Source organism: Pseudophryne corroboree, chromosome 1 (genome assembly GCF_028390025.1).
Source record: "Pseudophryne corroboree isolate aPseCor3 chromosome 1, aPseCor3.hap2, whole genome shotgun sequence".
Classification (NCBI taxonomy): domain Eukaryota; kingdom Metazoa; phylum Chordata; class Amphibia; order Anura; family Myobatrachidae; genus Pseudophryne; species Pseudophryne corroboree.
This window is the reverse complement of record NC_086444.1, coordinates 942,341,630-942,364,759: the sequence shown is the minus strand read 5'-3', so window position 1 is coordinate 942,364,759 and position 23,130 is coordinate 942,341,630. Positions and strand designations below refer to the sequence as shown.

Sequence of the window (23,130 nt, the reverse complement as noted above, 5' to 3'; positions counted from 1 at the left end):
GGTGATAATGTTGCGCGGTTACTTCCTTCCTTGCTTTAATCAAAGTAGGAATGACTTCTTCCGGCATGCCTTTTTCCTTTAGGATCCGGCGTTCAACCGCCATGCCGTCAAACGCAGCCGCGGTAAGTCTTGAAACAGACAGGGACCCTGCTGAAGCAAGTCCCTTCTCAGAGGTAGAGGCCACGGATCTTCCGTGATCATCTCTTGAAGTTCCGGGTACCAAGTCCTTCTTGGCCAATCCGGAACCACTAGTATCGTTCTTACGCCTCTTTGCCGTATAATTCTCAATACTTTTGGTATGAGAGGCAGAGGAGGAAACACATACACCGACTGGTACACCCAAGGCGTTACCAGCGCGTCCACAGCTATTGCCTGCGGATCTCTTGACCTGGCGCAATACCTGTCCAGTTTTTTGTTGAGGCGAGACGCCATCATGTCCACCATTGGTCTTTCCCAACGGGTTACCAGCATGTGGAAAACTTCTGGATGAAGTCCCCACTCTCCCGGGTGAAGGTCGTGTCTGCTGAGGAAGTCTGCTTCCCAGTTGTCCACTCCCGGGATGAACACTGCTGACAGTGCTATCACATGATTCTCTGCCCAGCGAAGAATCCTTGCAGCTTCTGCCATTGCACTCCTGCTTCTTGTGCCGCCCTGTCTGTTCACATGGGCGACTGCCGTGATGTTGTCCGACTGGATCAACACCGGTTTTCCTTGAAGCAGAGGTTCTGCCTGGCTTAGAGCATTGTAGATTGCTCTTAGTTCCAGAATGTTTATGTGAAGAGACGTTTCCAGGCTCGACCACACGCCCTGGAAGTTTCTTCCTTGTGTGACTGCTCCCCAGCCTCTCAGGCTGGCGTCCGTGGTCACCAGGATCCAATCCTGTATGCCGAATCTGCGGCCCTCCAATAGATGAGCACTCTGCAACCACCACAGAAGAGATACCCTTGTCCTTGGAGACAGGGTTATCCGCTGGTGCATCTGAAGATGCGACCCTGACCATTTGTCCAACAGATCCCTCTGGAAAATTCTTGCGTGGAATCTGCCGAATGGAATTGCTTCGTAAGAAGCCACCATTTTTCCCAGGACTCTTGTGCATTGATGTACAGACACCTTTCCTGGTTTTAGGAGGTTCCTGACAAGCTCGGATAACTCCTTGGCTTTTTCCTCCGGGAGAAAAACCTTTTTCTGAACCGTGTCCAGAATCATCCCTAGGAACAGCAGACGTGTTGTCGGAATTAACTGGGATTTTGGAATATTCAGAATCCACCCGTGCTGTTTTAGCACTTCTTGAGACAGTGCTAATCCCATCTCTAGCTGTTCTCTGGACCTTGCCCTTATTAGGAGATCGTCCAAGTATGGGATAATTAATACGCCTTTTCTTCGAAGAAGAATCATCATCTCGGCCATTACCTTGGTAAAGACCCGAGGTGCCGTGGACAATCCGAACGGCAGCGTCTGAAACTGATAGTGACAGTTCTGTACGACGAACCTGAGGTACCCCTGGTGTGAGGGGTAAATTGGAACGTGGAGATACGCATCCTTGATGTCCAAGGATACCATAAAGTCCCCTTCTTCCAGGTTCGCTATCACTGCTCTGAGTGACTCCATCTTGAACTTGAACTTCTTTATGTACAGGTTCAAGGATTTCAGATTTAGAATAGGTCTTACCGAGCCATCCGGCTTCGGTACCACAAATAGAGTGGAATAATACCCCTTTCCTTGTTGTAAAAGGGGTACCTTGACTATCACCTGCTGAGAGTACAGCTTGTGAATGGCTTCCAAGACCGTCACCCTGTCTGAGGGGGACGTTGGTAAAGCAGACTTCAGGAAACGGCGAGGTGGATCCGTCTCTAGTTCCAACCTGTACCCCTGAGATATTATCTGCAGGATCCAGGGATCTACCTGCGAGTGAGCCCACTGCGCGCTGAAATTCTTGAGACGACCCCCCACCGCCCCCGAGTCCGCTTGAGAAGCCCCAGCGTCATGCTGAGGCTTTTGTAGAAGCGGGGGAGGGCTTCTGTTCCTGGGAAGGAGCTGCCTGTTGCTGTCTCTTCCCCCTTCCTCTGCCTCGTGGCAGATATGAATATCCCTTTGCTCTCTTGTTTTTAAAGGAACGAAAGGGCTGCGGTTGAAAAGTCGGTGTCTTTTTCTGTTGGGGAGTGACTTGAGGTAAAAAGGTGGATTTCCCGGCTGTAGCCGTGGCCACCAAATCCGATAGACCGACACCAAATAACTCCTCCCCTTTATACGGCAAAACTTCCATATGCCGTTTTGAGTCCGCATCGCCTGACCACTGTCGCGTCCATAAACTTCTTCTGGCCGAAATGGACATAGCACTTACCCGTGATGCCAGTGTGCAGATATCCCTCTGTGCATCACGCATATAAAGAAATGCATCCTTTATTTGCTCTAAAGACAGTAAAACATTGTCCCTATCCAGGGTATCAATATTTTCAATCAGGGACTCTGACCAAGCTACCCCAGCACTGCACATCCAGGCTGTCGCTATAGCTGGTCGTAGTATAACACCTGTATGTGTGTATATACTTTTTTGGATATTTTCCATCCTCCTATCTGCGGGATCTTTAAGTGCGGCCGTCTCAGGAGAGGGTAACGCCACTTGTTTTGATAAGCGTGTGAGCGCCTTGTCCACCCTAGGAGGTGTTTCCCAGCGCGCCCTAACCTCTGGCGGGAAAGGGTATAAAGCCAATAACTTCTTTGAAATTAGCATTTTTTTATCGGGGGCAACCCACGCTTCATCACACACCTCATTTAATTCATCTGATTCAGGAAAAACTATAGGTAGTTTTTTTACACCCCACATGATACCCTGTTTTGTGGTACCTGTAGTATCAGCAATATGTAACGCCTCCTTCATTGCCAAAATCATATAACGTGTGGCCCTACTAGAAAATACGGTTGATTCGTCACCGTCGCCACTGGAATCAGTGCCTGTGTCTGGGTCTGTGTCGACCGACTGAGGCAAAGGGCGTTTTACAGCCCCTGACGGTGTTTGAGGCGCCTGGACAGGCACTAATTGATTGTCCGGCCGTCTCATGTCGTCAAACGACTGCTTTAGCGTGTTGACACTATCCCGTAATTCCATAAATAAAGGCATCCATTCTGGTGTCGACCCCCTAGGAGGTGACATCCCCATATTTGGCAATTGCTCCGCCTCCACACCAATATCGTCCTCATACATGTCGACACACACGTACCGACACACAGGGAATGCTCTTAACGAAGACAGGACCCCACTAGCCCTTTGGGGAGACAGAGGGAGTTTGCCAGCACACACCAAAAGCGCTATATATGACAGGGATAGCCTTATAATAAGTGCTCCCTGTATAGCTGCTTTAATAATATAGTTTTGCCACAATTTTGCCCCCCCTCTCTTGTTTTACCCTGTTTCTGTAGTGCAGTGCAGGGGAGAGCCTGGGAGCCTTCCTGACCAGCGGAGCTGTGTGAGGAAAATGGCGCTGTGTGCTGAGGAGATAGGCCCCGCCCCTTTTTCGGCGGGCTCGTCTCCCGCTCTTTAGTGGATTCTGGCAGGGGTTAAATATCTCCATATAGCCCCCGGAGGCTATATGTGAGGTATTTTTAGCCAAAAAAGGTTTTCATTTGCCTCCCAGGGCGCCCCCCTCCCAGCGCCCTGCACCCTCAGTGACTGCCGTGTGAAGTGTGCTGAGAGGAAAATGGCGCACAGCTGCAGTGGGGTGGTCTTCAGTATGCCGACTGACGGGATCCCGGCGCACAGTATACCGGCGCCGGGATCCCGACAGCCGGCATACCGACACTTATTCTCCCTCGTGGGGGTCCACGACCCCCCTGGAGGGAGAATAAAATAGTGTGGCGCGCGTAGCGCGCCACCGTGCCCGTAGCGTGGCGAGCGCAGCGAGCCCGCAAGGGGCTCATTTGCGCTCGCCACACTGTCGGTAAGCCGGCGGTCGGGCTCCCGGCGCCGGTATGCTGGTCGCCGGGAGCCCGACCGCCGGCATATCATAGTGAACCCCTGCAGTGCTGTGCGCTACCTTAAGAAGACTGAGGAGTCTTCTGCCGCCGATTCTGGACCTCTTCTCGTTTCAGCATCTGCAAGGGGGCCGGCGGCGAGGCTCCGGTGACCATCCAGGCTGTACCTGTGATCGTCCCTCTGGAGCTAATGTCCAGTAGCCAAGAAGCCAATCCATCCTGCACGCAGGTGAGTTCACTTCTTCTCCCCTAAGTCCCTCGTTGCAGTGATCCTGTTGCCAGCAGGACTCACTGTAAAATAAAAAACCTAAGCTAAACTTTTCTAAGCAGCTCTTTAGGAGAGCCACCTAGATTGCACCCTCTCGGCCGGGCACAAAAATCTAACTGAGGCTTGGAGGAGGGTCATAGGGGGAGGAGCCAGTACACACCACCTGATCGTAAAGCTTTACTTTTTGTGCCCTGTCTCCTGCGGAGCCGCTATTCCCCATGGTCCTTTCAGGAACCCCAGCATCCACTAGGACGATAGAGAAATACAAAATACATGAAGTAACAAACCTTTATTGGCACTGAATTAAGAGACTGACAATAATAATAGTGGTACAGGTTGAGTATCCCATATCCAAATATTCCGAAATACGGAATATTCCGAAATACAGACTTTTTTGAGTGAGAGTGAGATAGTGAAACCTTTGTTTTTTGATGGCTCAATGTACACAAACTTTGTTTAATACACAAAGTTATTAAAAATATTGTATTAAATGTACTTTAGGCTGTGTGTATAAGGTGTATATGAAACATAAATGAATTGTGTGAATGTACACACACTTTGTTTAATGCACAAAGTTATTAAAAATATTGGCTAAAATTACTTTCAGGCTGTGTGTATATGAAACATAAATGAATTCTGTGCTTAGACTTAGGTCCCATCACCATGAAATCTCATTATGGTATGTAATTATTCCAAAATACGGAAAAATCCCATATCCAAAATACCTCTGGTCCCAAGCATTTTGGATAAGGGAGACTCAACATGTAATAAGATGACTAATAATAAAACATCTAGTGAAAGTGGATACATACCACCATTGCCATGCCAGTGCTGTAAACACCAGGATGTCTAATTACACAGTCTGAGGATTTCATCATACATTTGGTTTTTCCTGTAATAAATATTAAATAATCAGATTTAATACTTGTTTTGAAATATGGCAGAAAATCATTGACAAATATTAAAAGTAGCAAATCTTCATTTTGTAAAGGAAGTATTTTATGGTAAGTTTCCCAAGATGGTATTTTCCAAACTGCCATGCATAACCACCTTGTACTACAATAAAACCCATCCCAGAGGTACAGCCTGACACATAATGGTGGTGTCCGATTTATTACCTGCAGCCACCAGCTCACCCAGGAGATACACAATTAGGCCAGTATGCTGTACAGACAACAAGTGCACGAAGCACAAAGAGCAGAAAATACTACCTGCTTTTCCATGCATCACACAAACAACAGACAACTCTATGTTTACCCTGTGATTTACAGAAGCTCTAGAACAGACACATCTCCCAAGTCTAAATCTGCCTGCATACAGCAAATGTGCCATCCCTGAGGCACGATATGGATTTGCCACAGTGAAAAATTAATCTAAACAAGACCTGTCAATTTTTAACAGGCTGGTTGTTATAGGACAATAAAAAAGGCCTACAAAATTTGTGCTTAAATATGCACAAAACTATTAAATTGGGAAAAAGAATACACAGCATTCAACACATTGTTTAAGTAGAGAAACTTTTGATTGGTTGCAGGAATTATCTTTACCGTCTATGGAGACCGTGAAAACCTACAGATGTAAAGGTTCTGCCCAACCCACAGTAGGCATAGCCTAGACCTTGCGGTTGCCAAATCGGAACTTTGCCTGTATAACAATGTGTATAAATAAAGACCTAGGTTTTATTTAATAAATAGTAAATGCAAATGTACTTTTTTTTTTTTTTATGGAAACAAAAGATATTAAGCATATAATTGTTAGCTCCTCGCATACATAAGATAGCATAAACTGTATGATCACTTACCGCAGTGGGCACACATCGGCAGCTTCTGTACAGAACTGCAGAAATAGCAAAAAGCTCTGTTCTTCTGCCGTCTTCATTTCACACACATAAAAAAAAAAAAGAAACATTTCACAGCTTTAAATTCTTATTGACAAGCTGTCTTGAAAATAATAACATAAAAACATCTAACATACCTTTGGCATTTGTCACATTCCTATAAAAATAAAGAGAAAACAGAATAAGCATTTACATGACAAACTCCCCTCAGTGTTTACTTAAGCTGTACTTTATGTTTCAGGAAAATAATGGTTCCCTCACTGAAGATTAACAATCTCTAACTTACCTACTTACTAGGCAACTATATACCCCTGTCACCGGAGGCAAAATTAAACGTACAGTTGCCTCCTAAATTATTCCTTGTGACAGAGTTCTATCTTTTTACACCGGCTTATAACGAGTACTCAGAGGACACATGTGCCATTATGGCAGTCAAGGGAGCAATAGGTATGAAGACTGCAAAGTATCAATTATATTTCCTGCATGCGTCATAAAAAGAGGGGGGGAAAAAGAAATGTAGAAGATGGATAAGACCACGGTTTGATTCAGTTTATAAAAAAGAAAGGACTTATTTCTCTCCCTGTGGACCATAGCAATGCTGTTTTGTTTTAGTGCAGGAGTGTTGATTCGCTTACTGCTACACTAGCATACCAGTTACTAAACAAATTAAACGCATAAGGGAGGTATAGTAGATTTAAATAGATGTGTCCTCATACATCTAGCCTCAATACAGACGGGCAGTACGGACGGTGTAATGGTTAGCATTACTGCCTCACAGCACTGAGATCATCAGTTCGAATCCCACCATGGCCCTAACTGTGCAGAGTTTGTATATTCTCCCCGTACTTGTGTGGGTTTCCTCCGGGTACTCCAGTTTCCCCCCACAATCCAAAAATATACTGGAAGGTTAATTGGCTCCCAACAAAATTAACCCTAGCATGAATGTGTGCGCATGTACATGTAGTAGGGAATATAGAGTGTAAGCTCCACTGAGGCAGGGACTGATGTGAATGATCAAATATTCTCTGTAAAAGCACTGCGGAATATGTGTGCGCTATATAAATAACTGGTAAATAAATAAATAAATAAACACACACAAAAACACTGTAACGTAGCATTACGTATGCAAATACAGCCATAGTCACACACAGAATGGAATGCCACATATTTTATTCAGCAGAGTCTGCTAGAGTGTCATTCGCATAACAATACGAATAAGGAACTCACAGGATCTTTCTACAAAGCCCTCTGAAGATGAAGAAGCAAATGAGATATATGAACCACTCTGTTTTTCTTACCAAGCCATGTAGGACTTCAAAATACTTTTGGTGGTATCCTATTAGCAGCAGTACTTTCCCGCTGCAATAGGATTGCCAGGGTTATCTCCTGATGCCAGCACTTATTGGGCATTATGTTTCAGATGTGTCAGGCACCCAAAGCAACCATATTATTTCAGGTTCGACTCCCATGTCCTTCAGAGGAACATGCATATCGCGATAAGGAGCTGCAGGAGGTGCAGATTGTTCAGATTGTGAATGATATTGCATAGTGTGTCTGGACCATCAGAGCCAGCGCAAACAGAGCCTGCAGGTCTAAATATGCATGTTCCTCTGAAGGACATGGGAGTCGAACCTGAAATAATATGGTTGCTGGCTGGGAGCCCTTATCATCAGGGCATATGAGCTTCTTATAACTCCGCCCCCTCCCTAGTAGCAATGCCCACTCTAACAGTGTGCCAAAGTAAAAGAAAATGGGCGCTACTGAAATTTTGTACTCGTCTTGTCGCTGTGGACATATGGTAGTGAGGAAGCCTCCAGCCCCTGGATACCTCCGTGCCCTTGCCGGCTAACCAATGCTACGTGAGCCTGAACACTTTTCAATAGCTCCGTCTCCCGCGATACTCCCCCCACCTCAGCTATCAGCGCGCCAGTCTCTCTCACCCGGGGTGTCCCCCTGACCACCTCTCCGGATCCACTCCGGTAGGAACAAATTGCACTGCCTGCTTGTGCCTACTTTCTCTCTCAAAAAAAAAAAAACTGCGCCTGACGGGAGAACCGTTCGTCTCTGACTGCTCCCCACCGTTCCGCATGGAAGGGGGTCTTATCACTACTCACTGTTCAGTAGATCTCCTGAGTGAGCCGCTGATCCCTTCCACAGGGATCTTTGTCTCACGTGTACTCCAAAGAGTACCACAGTGTCACCTGCTCCCTCCTTTCTCTTAGGTGGGATTGGGTCACTGAATCTGTATATAGAAAACTCTTATGGCGCAAGAGCTCACGTTTTGTGCTTCTGCCTCCGTTCTGCATTCTTCACGCCCAGCTGTCTAACTCCAGTGTCCCCTAGTGGATGATAGAGAAATGCTGTTGCTTAACTTTTTCCCCTATACCAATATGTTGTAAGCAAAAGGAAAGATATGAGGGAATACAAGTAAAAGAAAGATTTTCACAGCTAAAAGTGATATTTTACCATAGAAGCATTACAGGGGTGTTTGGCTAGGTCCACATTTCCTCGAGCTGCCCTTAGCTGTTTTTCCCTCTCTTTGCGACTCTCTGCCTTCTTCCGGGCACCTGTCTTCTTTTTGGGCATTTTCAAACACTACTGAGAAAGAGAGAAATGTCATATATGTTAACATGTACAGTATATCTTAAAGACTTCACAGATAATATGGTATAAATGCACAGAGACATCTACTGTATGTTGCCATTTTATTTGAGGTGGATAGATGAAATAATAATGTAAGAAACATGCCCTGTACTCTTGTAAACAATAGTAGGTAACAGTTCATGAAGGTGACGGAAGGGAGATGGAAGGTGGGGGAAGGGGGAGTTTGCACCCTGAAATCAACGTCCGAGTACTTTACTGATCAACCATATCAGTGCAGTAACTTTGGTATATTTTGAAACCACTGACTACTTTTTATTATTAATAATGATATTAATTTTGAGGCAAATTGGAACATATCCACATTGCATAGTGTGTACGCTCAATCACACGTTCATGATGGTCGTTATTATGGTTGTCCTATGTGATGCGCTGCACGACAGATGGGCTGGCGGCCCCGATTACTGCATGCCGGTGAATACAAGATTGCATGGTTACACATCGGATCATGCAGTGTGTACAGCCACCAGATATATTCTCCCATGGGGCATCCAGCTGGCTGGAACACGCATCGTTCTGATATGTACCTTGCCTCAGGTGGATTGGAAAATGCACTTTACCCATGGTGCAATTAACAACCCCTGGGGGCTGACCGGTAAAGGCCCTGTGCTTTGTCTAACCTTGGCTTTGTAATGCTGCAGAGAGGAGCTGGAGGGAGTACTAAAAAGAAGCTGTAATTACTGTGATATCACAGAGGTTGCAGCTACTGATTTGATCACCATCTCACATCATCCTCTACAGCAGGAGTGGGGAGCCTGCGGCCCTCCAGCTGTGGTTGAACAACACATCCCAGCAACCGTTTTAGCATGGCCAAATAGCAAACTGTAGAAGGGCATGTGGGTATGTGTAGTTCAACAACAGCTGGAGGGCCAAAGGTTCCCCACCTCTTCTTTACAGCTATGTAAAAATAGGTAAGCATAGATCACTCCTACTGGCTATTACTGGTAGAATTTGATAACCTATGACCTAAGATCCGCAGGAGACATGGGCACACTATAAGACTTTGAATGGGTGTGAACTGGCTCCACTCTCTATGCCCCTCCTCCAGACTCCAGTTAGAGAACTGTGCCCAGGGAGATGGACATTTCGAGGAAAGAATTTATTGTTTAAACACAGTGAGTGTCCTACCAGATCACACCTCGAACACGGCATTCAATAGAACACCAGCCAACGGCATGAAAAAATACAGCCATATGCTGCGATAATATGTAACAACCTGTGTGTCAACACAACCAATAATAAGATACCACATGCCATGGCATGAACAACGTCAGCAACAGCCTGACTGAAAAGAAACACCACAAGAGTGTAACCATAATCAATAACTGCAGATACAGTACGCACTGGGACGGGCGCCCAGCTTCCTCTACGGACTAAGAGAAAAGGATTTACCGGTAGGTATTAAAATCCTATTTTCTCCTACGTCTTAGAGGATGCTAAGGACTCCGTAAGGACCATGGGGTTTATACCAAAGCTCCAGACCGGGCGGGAGAGTGCGGATGACTCTGCAGCACCGATTGAGCAAACATGAGGTCCCCATTAGCCAGGGTATCAAACTTTTAGAGTTTAGCAAAAGTGTTTGAACCCGAGCAAGTAGCCGCTCGGCAAAGTTGAACCGCCGAGACTCCTCGGGCATCCGCCCAAGAAGAGCCCATCTTCCTAGTAGAATGGGTCTCCACTGACTTCGGTAACGGCAATCCAGCCGTAAAACGAGCACGCCGAATCGTATCACAGATCCAGCGTGTAACAGACTGCATAGACGCAGGCGCCCCAATCACGCTGGGAGCATACCGGACAAACAGAGGCTCTGTTTCCCAAATCTGAGCCAAATTGGTGACATAAATATTCAAAGCCCTGACTACATCGAGAGACTTTGAATAAGCCAATGCTTAAGTAACCACAGGCATCAAAATAGGCTGGTTTCTGCGAAACACAGAAACCACTTCTGGCAGAACTATTATCAGAGTTCTCAATTCCGCTCTATCCACATGGAAGATCAAACAAGGGCTATTGTGAGACAAAGCTGCTACTTCTGACGCCCGCCTTGTGGACGCCAAGGCCAATAGCATGACCACTTTCCAAGAGAGAAATTTTAAGACAACCTTTCATAAAGGTTCCAATCAGTGTGACACAAAAAAATGCAACACCACGTCAAGGTCCCACGGTGCCAATGGGGGCACAAATGGAGGTTGGATGTGCAGTACTCCTTTCACGAAAATCTGAACCTCCGGAAAGTTGGCCAATCCTTTTCTTGAAAGAAATTTTATAAGGCCAAAACCGCACTGAAATGGAGCCTAACTTTAGGCCTGCATCCACACCTGCTTGCAAAGAATGGAGAAGAACGACCCAGCTGAAAGTCTTCTTGGATTCACACCAAGACACATATTTATGCCAAAAACGGTGGTAAGGCTTTGCATTTACTTCTTGTCTAGCCTGAAGAAGTGTGGAAATGACTTCACTGGGAATACCCTTTCGGGCTAGAATATGGCGCTCAACCGCCACGCCGCCAAACGCAGCCGCGGTAAGTCTTGATCCATGCCCAGACCTCGCTGTAACAGTTCCTCACGTAGAGGAAGAGGCCAGGGATCTTCTATGAGTAAATCTTGAAGATCTGGATACCAAGCCCTCCTTGGCTAAACCGGAACAATGAGGATCGCCTGAACCTTTGTTCTTCTTACGTTTATCACCTTCAGAAAGGGTGAAAGCGGGGGACATATATACCGACTGAAAACACCCAAGGTGTCACAAGGGCGTCCACTGCTATAGCTTGAGTGTCCCTTGACCTGGAATAATATCCCTGAGGTCTCTCGTTGAGGCGAGACGCCAACATGTCCAATGGAGGCACACCTCAAAGACTTGTCACTTCTGTGAAAACTTCTCGATGATGACTTTATTTCTCCCGGATGGAGATCGCGTCTGCAGATGAAATCTATTTCTCCGTCGTTCACATCCGAAACGAAGACTGCAAATATAGCGTTTACCAGTCTTTCCACCCAGCGGAAAACTTTTTGCGGCTTCTGCCATTGCGGCTTTGCTCCTTGTTCTGCCCTAGCGGCTCACTTACACCACTGCTGTCAAGTCGTCCGACAGAAGCAAGACGGCAGATCACGAAGAATATTTTCGTCGAAAATAGCTCTTAATTCAAAAAAGCTTATTGCAGACAAGATTCCCAGCTTGACCTTTTCCTCTGGAAATACTTCCCTTGGAAGGACTGCTCCCCAGCCTCGGAGATCTGCATGCATGGACACCAGAATCTAATCCTGGATCCCAAACCTTCGTCCCTCTAGGAGGTGAGAACTGAGCAGACACCTCAGAAGCGATATCCTGTCCATTAGGATTATATTCCGGTGCATGTGCAGGTGAGACCCGGACCACATATTCAACTGGTCCCGTGAAAACCACTCTGGCATTTGATCTGCACACCTAAAAAGCCTCTTAGGCCGCCCCCATCTTCTTCATCAACGGAACACATTGATGGATTGTCACTGCAACTCTGATCCGACTCCAGATCCTCAGACCTCTTTCCACAGGAAAACACATAGCCTCAACCGTTCAGTATCTACTCTGATACCCACCTCCGACATCTGCGTCGTTGGGAACAACAGCCAATCCCTGTGTTGGAGAACAGTCAGAGGGAAACAACGATTTGCACAACTTGTTTCTTGACCTCGCCTTAATCAGGAGAGTGTCTCAGTACAGAATAACAATGGCTCTTACTATTGAAAGAATACCATCCTACTGCCTTCACTCCGGTGAAATGGCAAAGACAATCCTGGATATCAACCCAGGTAAGCTGAATGCGGAAAAAAAACTCAATGAAACCCTTTTCTACCTTCACGTTTTTCTTTTTTTAAACAGAGACAGCAGGACAATGTCCTGAACCTGACGCAACTCTGGTATGGCGTCGCGTACTACCTCCCCTTCCAGAGGGGAATCGGTAAGATCTATTTGAAAAATCAGTGAGGGGAATCATCTGTAAACTCCAGTATGTCCCCCTATGGAATCTATTATTAACTCACAGACCCAAGTCCATTCCCAGACTGACTGAAGAGTATTAGACGAGTTCCCACCAATGTGGGCTCCAGCCAGATAGACCCAGCGACATGCGGTGGATGTGGTAGACACAGAAAACGACATCTGCTTCTGCGAACCTAACAAGGCTGCAGAACTCTTACCTTTTCACCTACCACTATCTTCACAGAAGGGAAAAAAGAACGGTAGTGAACCGGTTAAAATGACTGCATCCCACAACAGAATGCGTCACCAACCGTCGTGAGGGAATCTAACTCACGAAGGTAGACTAACCAGTGGTATCCACCGAGATCGACTTAACTGAGGCATCCCCAAACAGCGTTACACCGTCCCAGGGAAAAAACTCCAGTTTCTCTCGGAGTCAGCCTTGCAGTCGCAATGTTATAGAGAAGAATCAACATAAGAAACATCCCCTCTCTCTGTAGGGTAATTCTATCGGATGCCATTCCGAATACAAACACTCCCCCATATGCAGGTAATGCAAATAACTCCAAATCATAGAAATAAAATATCACTTAGCTTCCTGTGTACGATCCTTTGTGACAGGGCCCCGTGTCGACCAGGAGTTGACTTCCACAATATTCTATCCGTGGCGGGAATGGAATAAACATTCGGACTCCTTGAGAGGATCTGAGACCAACTCGTCACGGCCGACCTAGAGCTTTATCAACAGAGCGACCAGCACATGAAAAGGAATACTGTTACTTCAGCATTCATTAGAAATCGTAATATGAATATATATATATATATATATATATATATATATATATATACGTAGTGAAGAAAATAAGCGCTTGGGAGTGCAATAGCAGAAAAAAGGTGGACAAAAAACAGGTGGGTATAGTTAAAACCAAGAGCACTTATCTGGTTTTACAAGTATTTCCAATGATTGTTGATCAATTGAGATTCACATGTAAAGAAAAAACATAACGAAACATAGTGTGTACCGTTTTAACAAAGCAATGTCATTAAATAATAATAAAGGGCCATAAATTAGGGAACGTGCTTATTCCCAATTGCATATATTTGACAGCCCAGACATTTTTACGGTAAATAAATTAACAATTTAATAATTTAATACAAAAGACATACAAGTGGCTACACTAAAAACGTACAAGATAAAAAAGTATATTGAGGCTTATCTGTCCGTCTAAAAAGGACTCAGCAGCAGACTGTCCCGATATAAATAAAATAGCCAAAATACATGCGTACAAGAATTTTAAAATTCAATCGCTTATCTGTCCATTAGAGGAATTACAGCAGCAGAATAGTCCCAACGCGTTTCGTCCGTTCAAAAGCCTGGACTTCTTCAAGGGGATAAGATAAGCGATTGAATTTTAAAATTCTTGTACGCGGGTATTTTGGCTATTTTATTTATATCGGGACAGTCTGCTGCTGAGTCCTTTTTAGACGGACAGATAAGCCTCAATATACTTTTTTATCTTGTACGTTTTTAGTGTAGCTACTTGTATGTCTTTTGTATTAAATTATTAAATTGTTAATTTATTTACCGTAAAAATGTCTGGGCTGTCAAATATATTCAATTGGGAATAAGCACGTTCCCTAATTTATGGCCCTTTATTATTATTTAATGACATTGCTTTGTTAAAACGGTACACACTATGTTTCGTTATGTTTTTTCTTTACATGTGAATCTCAATTGATCAACAATCATTGGAAATACTTGTAAAACCAGATAAGTGCTCTTGGTTTTAACTATACCCACCTGTTTTTTGTCCACCTTTTTTCTGCTATTGCACTCCCAAGCGCTTATTTTCTTCACTACGTATTTTTGTTTTTAAGTGTACACCTTACACTTATTCTGTATTATGAGCAGCTACTCTTAAAAGAGTTAAGGAGTGTCACTTACAATAATTAACACAGCACACCTGTACTGAAGCGCCTAGGTCTCTGCTATTCTATATATATATATATATATATAGTCTTGGAAGATCCTGCACTCTCATCAAAAGTAATAACGACGGCGGGTGCTCCTAATGACCTGAGAGGTCACCAATATACCACAACAACCACCTAGGTGGAAGGTGCACTCACGCCCAGAAATTAGTCTCTGAAGTCACTTGTAAATTCAGTATATTTTTATTCGGGTTCACTGTTGATGCCGTATTTCATCGATGAAATACGGCATCAACAGTGAACCCGAATAAAAATATACTGAATTTACAAGTGACTTCAGAGACTAATTTCTGGGCGTGAGTGCACCTTCCACCTAGGTGGTTGTTGTGGTATATATATATATATATATATATATATATATATATATTATATTATATATTATATATATACACACACACACACACACACACACACATAAGCGGATTGTCCGGAACTGTCGGGCCCCTAGTGACATTAATGTGTTCTCAATGTGTATGACCATGTACTGAAATGCCCCAGTTGTGGATCTAGCAGGAAACCTTATGGTCGACAGAAAACCTAGTATTCGTCGACAGCAGGGAGTAGTAACCAGGCAAAATAACATTCTTGCAACCCCGAGGGGTCCGAGGGAAGTATACATATATAATTTTAATAACACTTCCCCACATATACTACCATGTCTGTGCTCGAGCTACAGGCCCATGGAACCGTACCATACATATACATATATATATACAGGTATAAGGCAGTTACAGCATGTTAATTTACACCCAGTAAGAACAGTTGGCATACTACTGTGTCTCCCATACAGTGTTTACTTTTAACAAGCATACAACTACCGACCTGCTGATACTGCATCTACCGAATCATGTACCAACAGGCGTCGGCGATGCCGACAGTGATCCCCACAGCTGTTTGCGACAGAGCACTCACGCATGTCTACATATGTTGACTAAAAAGCTATAGTGGATATATCTGACAGGGAACACACAGAGATAAATGCACAACAATAATGATTACATGCCCATTATCGAAAATAGTGCTATAATTCCTTCTATATAGCACTAAAACACTGTGCTCCCCCTCGTTTGCCCTATATACATGCTTTTGGCGAGGACATGGAGAAAATGGCGCTGAATCTTGTTGTGAATGCTAAGCCCCGCCCCTTCTCGGCACGCTTCAGCCCCTCCATTAAAATAACTTTTTTATGCTGGTGGGGGCCGTATACAGTGCCCACGCACTATATACATGTTTTGTCACACACAAAGAGGTTTATATTGCTGCCCAGGGCGCCCCCCCCTTGCAAAGCCGTTGGTGTGTGGGAGCAATAGCGCGCAGCGCGGCCACTGCTTTATACTGGCGGGGGTATCGTACACGGTGCCCGGGCACCGAATATGCATCTCTTGCCAGCGGTTTTGACCCTCAGTAACTTGCTGCCCAGGGCGCTTTCCCCCAGCGCCCTGCACCCTGTGAGTGCCGTTGGTGTGTGGGAGCATGGAGCGCAGCGCGACCGCCGCGCTGTACCTCCGTTACTGAAGTCTTCTGTTCTTCACATACTCACCCGGCTTCTTTATTCTGGCTTCTGTGCGAGGGGTGATGGCGCGGCTCCGGGAACAAGTAGCTAGGCGCACCAAGTGGTCGAACCCTCTGGAGCTAATGGTGTCCAGTAGCCCAAGAAGCAGAGCCTTTAACTCACAGAAGTAGGTCTGACTTCTCTCCCCTCAGTCCCACGAAGCAAGGAGCCTGTAGCCAGCAGGTCTCTCTGAAAATAAAAAACCTAACAATAAAGTATTTTAGAGAAACTCAGTAGAGCTTCCCTAGTGTGTGTCCAGTCACTCCTGGGCACAGAATCTAACTGGAGTCTGCAGGAGGGGCATAGAGGGAGGAGCCAGTTCACACCCATTCAAAGTCTTATAGTGTGCCCATGTCTCCTGCGGATCCCGTCTATACCCCATGGTCCTTACGGAGCCCCCAGCATCCTCTAGGACAGAGGTTCTCAAACTTGGTCTCGTGGGCCCACACAGTGCATGTTTTGCAGGTCTCCTCACAGAATCACAAGTGAAATAATTAGCTCCACCTGTGGACCTTTTAAAATGTGTCAGTGAGTAATTAATACACCTGTGCACCTGCTGGGTTACCTGAAAAACATGCACTGTGTGGGCCCACGAGGACCAAGTTTGAGAACCTCTGCTCTAGGACGTATAAGAAACTGCAGTTTTAAAATTCATTTCATCTACTTGCATAACACCTGCTCTGGTTAACAGATACCTCTTAAAGGATAATTTTACTGTTAAAAAAAAAAAAAAAAAAAAACCTTACGTTAAACATATTACAATTAAACCCAGACTTGCTAATGCAACACGTTATCTAGAGAAAAAAAAAAATAACTTTGTTCCAATGGAGTCATTTGGTTTACTGCCATTACTGTGAGTATCAGACACTGCTATGCATTTTATATGACCACCTCTGCAAGCATTAGCACTTAAGGTGGTATCCAATTAGGTTGTGATTTTTCACCGATATTTTTTTTCTGGGGTATCCAATTAGATCTCCCATAAAGAAAAAAACTTTTTTTTGCAAAATCACACAGGTTGAGTGAAACCTGTGTGTTTTCGCTGCCTCAGACCCGAAAAGCCTGAGTCAGGTGAGACAAAATCCCCAGTAAGCTGCAGCTTGTGCTGGCTTATTGGGGCTAATAGGATAGCCCTCAGTGAAGCAGTTACCTGCGGACAATGGCCCTCATTCCGAGTTGTTCGCTCGGTAAATTTCATCGCATCGCAGCGATTTTCCGCTTAGTGCGCATGCGCAATGTCCGCACTGCGACTGCGCCAAGTAAATTTGCTATGAAGATAGGATTTTTACTCACGGCTTTTTCTTCGCTCCGGCGATCGTAGTGTGATTGACAGGAAATGGGTGTTACTGGGCGGAAACACAGCGTTTTATGGGCGTGTGGATAAAAACGCTACCGTTTCCGGAAAAAACGCGGGAGTGGCTGGAGAAACGGAGGAGTGTCTGGGCGAACGCTGGGTGTGTTTGTGACGTCAAACCAGGAACGATAAGCACTGAACTGATCGCAGATGCCGAGTAAGTCTGAAGCTACTCTGAAACTGCTACGAGGTGTGTAATCGCAATATTGCGAATACATCGTTCGCAATTTTAAGAAGCTAAGATTCACTCCCAGTAGGCGGCGGCTTAGCGTGTGCAATACTGCTAAAATCGCCTTGCGAGCGAACAACTCGGAATGAGGGCCAATGATCGCAGGTAATTGGATACCACCCTTAGAATTCAAACCCTAGCTAATGCAATCATGCCATATCAATAAGGTAAGACAGATAGGGAGCAATTCAAGTAGCGGTGAGAAGTGCCTTTGAAATATATGGACTCAGGGATTGATATGAGGTATTAGACCAGCGGTTCCCAACCTTATTTCTCTCCCATACCCCTTGATAAGGCTTTTCATTTTTGAGTACTCCCTCGTCTCATAAATCCCCGCCACCCATCCGTCCTCGCCATAAAAGTTTGTTTTTGTTAGGTTGTACTTTTACACTATGGTGTGTGACAGGGTGTAGTATGGTATGCCGACGGCCGGGCTCCCGGCGACCAGCATAACGGCGCCGGGAGCCCGACCGCCGGCATACCGACAGCGTGGCGGGCGCAAATGAGCCCCTTGCGGGCACGGTGGCGCGATTTTATTCTCCCTCCAGGGGGGTGGTGGACCCCCACGAGGGAGAATACCTGTCGGTATGCCGGGTGTCGGGATTCTGGCGCCGGCATACTGTGCGCCGGGATCCCGACATTCGGCATACTGAAGACCACCCGTGTGACATACATGTTACTAATAGCTTTCTCCTTACACCATGTATAATCCCACACATGTACCCAGAAAGCGGTAACTCATATACAATAGGTGCACAGTTATTACACACAGTATCTGCATGGGAAGAAAAGTAATCTTTACTTACTGTAGATAACATTTATAAAGGGACCCAAGCCTGAAAATGGGTACAGCTAATGCAAGCTGGGACTGTAATGGGCATAGATAGACACATAAAGGAAAGGAGCAGAGGGCTGGGGGAGACTAGGTACTAGGAAGGAATGAGCACTGGGATATGATAGAGATAAGTCTGTGATGTCAGGCGGCGTCCTCCATGAGCGACTGCGCATTCACTGGGTCACAGCCTATCCTACATCCAGCCGCCATTACCGGCTGCAATTTCAAGTACCGCTCTGCAGTGCGGCGCATACCCCCGGGGGTACGCGTACCACCGCTTGGGAACCGCTGTATAACACAATGGAATAAAAAAATATAGATGTTAGCAATTATGTGTTAGTACAATACTAACAGCTACATATTTTTATTTATGGTCTAATACTTCATTTCAGTACCAGAGTTCATATATTTATGTATGCGTTATGTTTTAATACACCAGATGTGTGTTTTTTTATCATCTTTTTAATATTGTATTTGAAAAAAAATTATATTTAGAGCTGACAGTGCTTTTATTATTTTTCTTTACTTCTTGTATTTCAGGGTTCCAGTTAATAGTCCCTGTTAGTTGGCATGCCGACTGTAGGGCTTTTGATCGCTCAGGATCCCGGCGTGAGCATAGTGACCGCCGGTCACATGACCGGATCCCCTCCTGCACTGCCATAGTGACCTCTATTTGATGTTCTTAGAGAATAATTGTGCTCCTTGGGGAGAATTCAATTAAACGTACTATTGATCGTGCGAGAAATGAGCACCTGGAGCTATTTAATTAGCTGCAGATTTCTGTTCACAAACTCCTGAAGCGCGAGTAGAAATACGATAAAACTAGTGCAGCGATGTGAGTTGTTGCAGGCTTCCTGGCCACGCTAACAGCATCGCACTTGGCACTTAAGACTGAGGATCCAGTTTACCGTGACTAAATGGCATTCTTCATTTTTATTACCAGTTATTTATATGGCGCATGCATATTCTGCAGCGCTTTACAAAGAATATTTGGCCATTCACATCAGTCCCTGCCCCAGTGGAGCATACAATCTATATTCCCTACCACATGTACACACAGAAACATTCATGCTAGGGTTCATTTTTGTTGGGAGCCAATTGACCTACCAGTATATTTTTGGATTGTGGGAGGTAACCAGAGTACCCAGAGGAAACCCACACATGTACGGGATAGAATATACAAACGCCACACTGTTAGAGTCATGGTAGGAATTGAACCCACAACTACAGTGCTGTGAGGCTGTAATGCTAACTATTACACCATTGGTACTGCAGTAACCTGTACCTCCTGGCTTAAGTGCCTTAGATTTTTTGGGGGAAAGAAATGTCTTCAGTTATGTAAATAACCGTGAGCTCGTATGCTTTGCATGCAAAACTTTATTTTAAAGTTCCATTGTAGTTACAGTATTGCCACAGATGCCCCTACTTCTGATCAGTATGGTATATTTTAGTGGAGTCTTCAGCAGGGTATAAACCGCATGACCCAGTGATGTGGTAATGCAAAATAATGACACATTGCATTCGCTGTACACACTGCATGAACCTGTTAGACGGCATAATGTATCATTGCATGCTGCATGTAACTACACAGCTGTCAGCCATGGAACCATCCTATTGGTCGCACAGCACATCCAATTGTACGACTCAGTGAACGACGACTGGGTAGAAGGTTATGACTAAATCCAAGTTGGCTAAAGGAACTCTGACATCACCAGGGGAAGGAGAGCAAGGTCAGAACATGGTTGGTTCTATATCTAAGTGGGAGAAGGGACCTTGTGACGTACCTAGGGGAGGAGACACGTCACCAGGGGGACGAGCTACGGCCGAACAGGGTACCCGAAAAGTACCCTTGCGGGCTCGGTGGCTCGCTCCGTTCCACTCGCCACCTAATTACTAAAGGTAATAGTTGATGGCGGGGATAGTAGAGCAACTGTTCCGCTGGCCTAGCTCCTCCCCCTTGGGTCGTGGCTCCTCCCCCTGACGGAAGAGGTCCCTTAGGCCACTTGGATCTAGCCTCAACCGTCAGAACGTGGGTACCCAAAATGTGGGATAGCTTCGCTCGCCACGCTTCAGGCTCGCTCCACTTCACTCGCCAACAGGTTACAAAAGGGAGTAGTAGTTGACATGGATAATGAAAGTACTATCCCGCTGGCCTTGCTCCTCCACCTAATGTCAGAGGTTCCACTTGGATCTCACATCAACCCTGTTTACAATGGATCAGGGGTACACGCTATATGATGTGTACATTATATAATCTTTATGTTTTTTGATGGGAGCCCTTCAGATGCTTGCTATGGGGACAGTAGTTTGCAGTTACACCCCTGGCCTTGGTATTCACGGAGAGGCAATAACTTATTTCACATAAGCACATGTATTAGACGTCTGACGAGTAACTATTAATGAGCCACGGGTGTGTGCTGCTCTTTATTGTTTCCCACTATTATATAACCAGGGCCCATAGGAGGGCGGAAAAGAGACAGCCATGCTTGGGGTAAGGGCATGTCACACTGCCCGCAGCAGCCTATACATTATGTAGATGTCGCACTGTACAGTACTACGTCCGCGGCTGAACCCAAGTATAATCTAGCAGGCGAGAAGGTGTAAGGGCAGGGAGAAGATGCCACGTAAGCGGCCCCCGGGGTCACGTACCTGGCGGCTGGGGAGACCGGTTACGGCCGCAGGGAGACTGCAGCACGGTTTACGCCGCAGGGCAGCTCTCTCAGTTTCTGACCCGACACCTGTGCCCACTGTCCAGCAGCTCTCTCAGCTCCCAGCAAAGCAACGTAGTCACAGGCCTCACTCTCAGGCAGGTAAGCCGATGCGCCTGAAAGGGCCAATAACAGCGCAGCTCTCATCTCTTTCCTCCGTTCACTGACGTGAAAGAACGCCTGTGATTGGCTACGACCCAACAAACTCCCCTAGCAATCAGTAGACCTGTAAACACTAGAGGAAAACACAGTTTAGTTTAATGTCTGGAATCTCTGGAGAATTATGGCAGCCACTATGCTGGTGTCCCGGGACAAGGTGCAGGGCTGCTCGATAGCGCATACTGGTGCTGATAGATACTGATTCGCAGCCAGTGACCAGCATGCTGTACGTACACGGCTTTCTTTATGGCGCGATCAGCTGGCCCTGTGTGGGGATTTAGCTAAGAAGCCGTAGAACTTTCAGTCAGTATGGTGCAATGGCAGCTAAGTATTGCATATGTAGTAATCATGCATATGTAGTAATGGTTAATAAATATATCATTTTACATTCTACATCAAAATGTATACATGTGAATATATGCTTTTATATGCCCAGGGTAGTTATACACGTGTATTTGGTAAACAATACTATAGTTGATGAGTAGATGCATTGCACAGTTCTCTGTTTACACCTGTTTTGAGTTGGGACATTGGATTAAAAAGGTGCATGTGCAACACACTGGGCGGTATTCAATTATTTCCGCCCCCTTCCACACCCGTTCTGTATCGGCTGATGGGTGTGGTTTCATCATTGGGTAGCGAGGACCCTAACCCTTTATGCTTCTAAACATGATTACTGTGGGTGTGATATGCGTGATAATGGGGTTCACTTTAGAAAGAAGATTGAGTGTGATATATCATTTGAATACCGATTGATTGGGCTAGTCAACAAAACGGCACGTGACCTGGGCAGGAAGGAGAACTGCCGTTGCGAGTACCTGGTGCTCAGGTATAAAAGGGAGAGCCGCAGCGCTAGACGGGACTTGTAAGTGCGCCTCCGAGGAGCTGCTTCAACCTCTCCCTGCCCGCATGTAAGAGCCATGCTCAGAGCCGGATTAAGCATTTGGGGGGCCCGGAGCACTAAAGACAGGGGGGCCCTCCCCCTCCCGTCATCACCACCCCCTGGCTGTGCCCGCTGTTGCTGTTTGTTCCCCACTTCCGTCCATGAGGCAGCAGCATAGGGCAGGTCCTACCTGCACACCTGCGGTGGTGGCGGACTCCAGAGCCTCCTCTCAGGCAGCATGGAAACCGATTCTGCTCATCTCCAGCCTCCGCCAGCACCACCAGCTCTCCCAGTAATTGTGCTGCTACTGGTGGCGGAGACTGGAGGTGAGCAGAATTGTCAGTGAATAGTAGCAGCGCCAGCAGGGGCAGAACTTTATTTTTCTTTTAGGTGGAGCTGGAAGTGGACGTCCCCCCACTGTGAGAAGTTTGTGTTCCATGAACTGGCGCAGACGTTTAAGAGGAGAGAGAGTGCAAGAGATGCGGAGAGGGGGGCAGAGAGAGTATATGGGGTGCTGAGAGGTGAGAAGGGGAAAGAGGGCGGGTAAAGAGGTGGCAGAGAGGAAAAAGAGAGATGGGCAGAGAGGGAAAAGGGGTGAGAGAGAGCGAGAGAGAGGGGTGTGAGAAAGAGAGGATAGGAGAGCGAGGTGCAGAGAGATTACAAAAGACATAAAAATCCAACAGTCCATAGGCAAAAGTAAATACAGCCTACAACGCTGTTCTTCCA

The 23,130-nt window shown here is 45.9% G+C and overlaps 1 protein-coding gene and 1 long non-coding RNA gene across 4 annotated transcripts in view; one reads left to right on the top strand and one right to left on the bottom strand.

The window, feature by feature from the left end:
- The window catches only part of ZNF330 (zinc finger protein 330), a 50,642-nt gene extending 29,177 nt beyond the window's left edge, over positions 1-21,465 (bottom strand). Inside the window, exons 1-5 of one of the 2 annotated variants that reach the window (XM_063920387.1) lie at positions 21,304-21,465; positions 8,541-8,669; positions 6,212-6,231; positions 6,039-6,109; positions 5,050-5,129 (exon numbers count right to left, since the gene is read on the bottom strand). In XM_063920387.1, coding sequence (XP_063776457.1) covers positions 5,050-5,129; positions 6,039-6,109; positions 6,212-6,231; positions 8,541-8,660 — 291 coding nt within the window. In that variant the 5' untranslated portion in view covers positions 8,661-8,669; positions 21,304-21,465. Of the gene's footprint in view, positions 1-5,049; positions 5,130-6,038; positions 6,110-6,211; positions 6,232-8,540; positions 8,673-21,303 lie in introns of both variants that reach the window. The other variant, XM_063920386.1, reaches the window with a different exon arrangement.
- A 131-nt stretch (positions 21,466-21,596) lies between these two features.
- LOC134918761 (uncharacterized) overlaps positions 21,597-23,130 on the top strand; it is an 80,571-nt gene continuing 79,037 nt past the window's right edge. The window contains exon 1 of one of the 2 annotated variants that reach the window (XR_010177450.1): positions 21,597-21,747. This is a non-coding gene — a long non-coding RNA (uncharacterized LOC134918761). Of the gene's footprint in view, positions 21,825-23,130 lie in introns of both variants that reach the window. The other variant, XR_010177449.1, reaches the window with a different exon arrangement.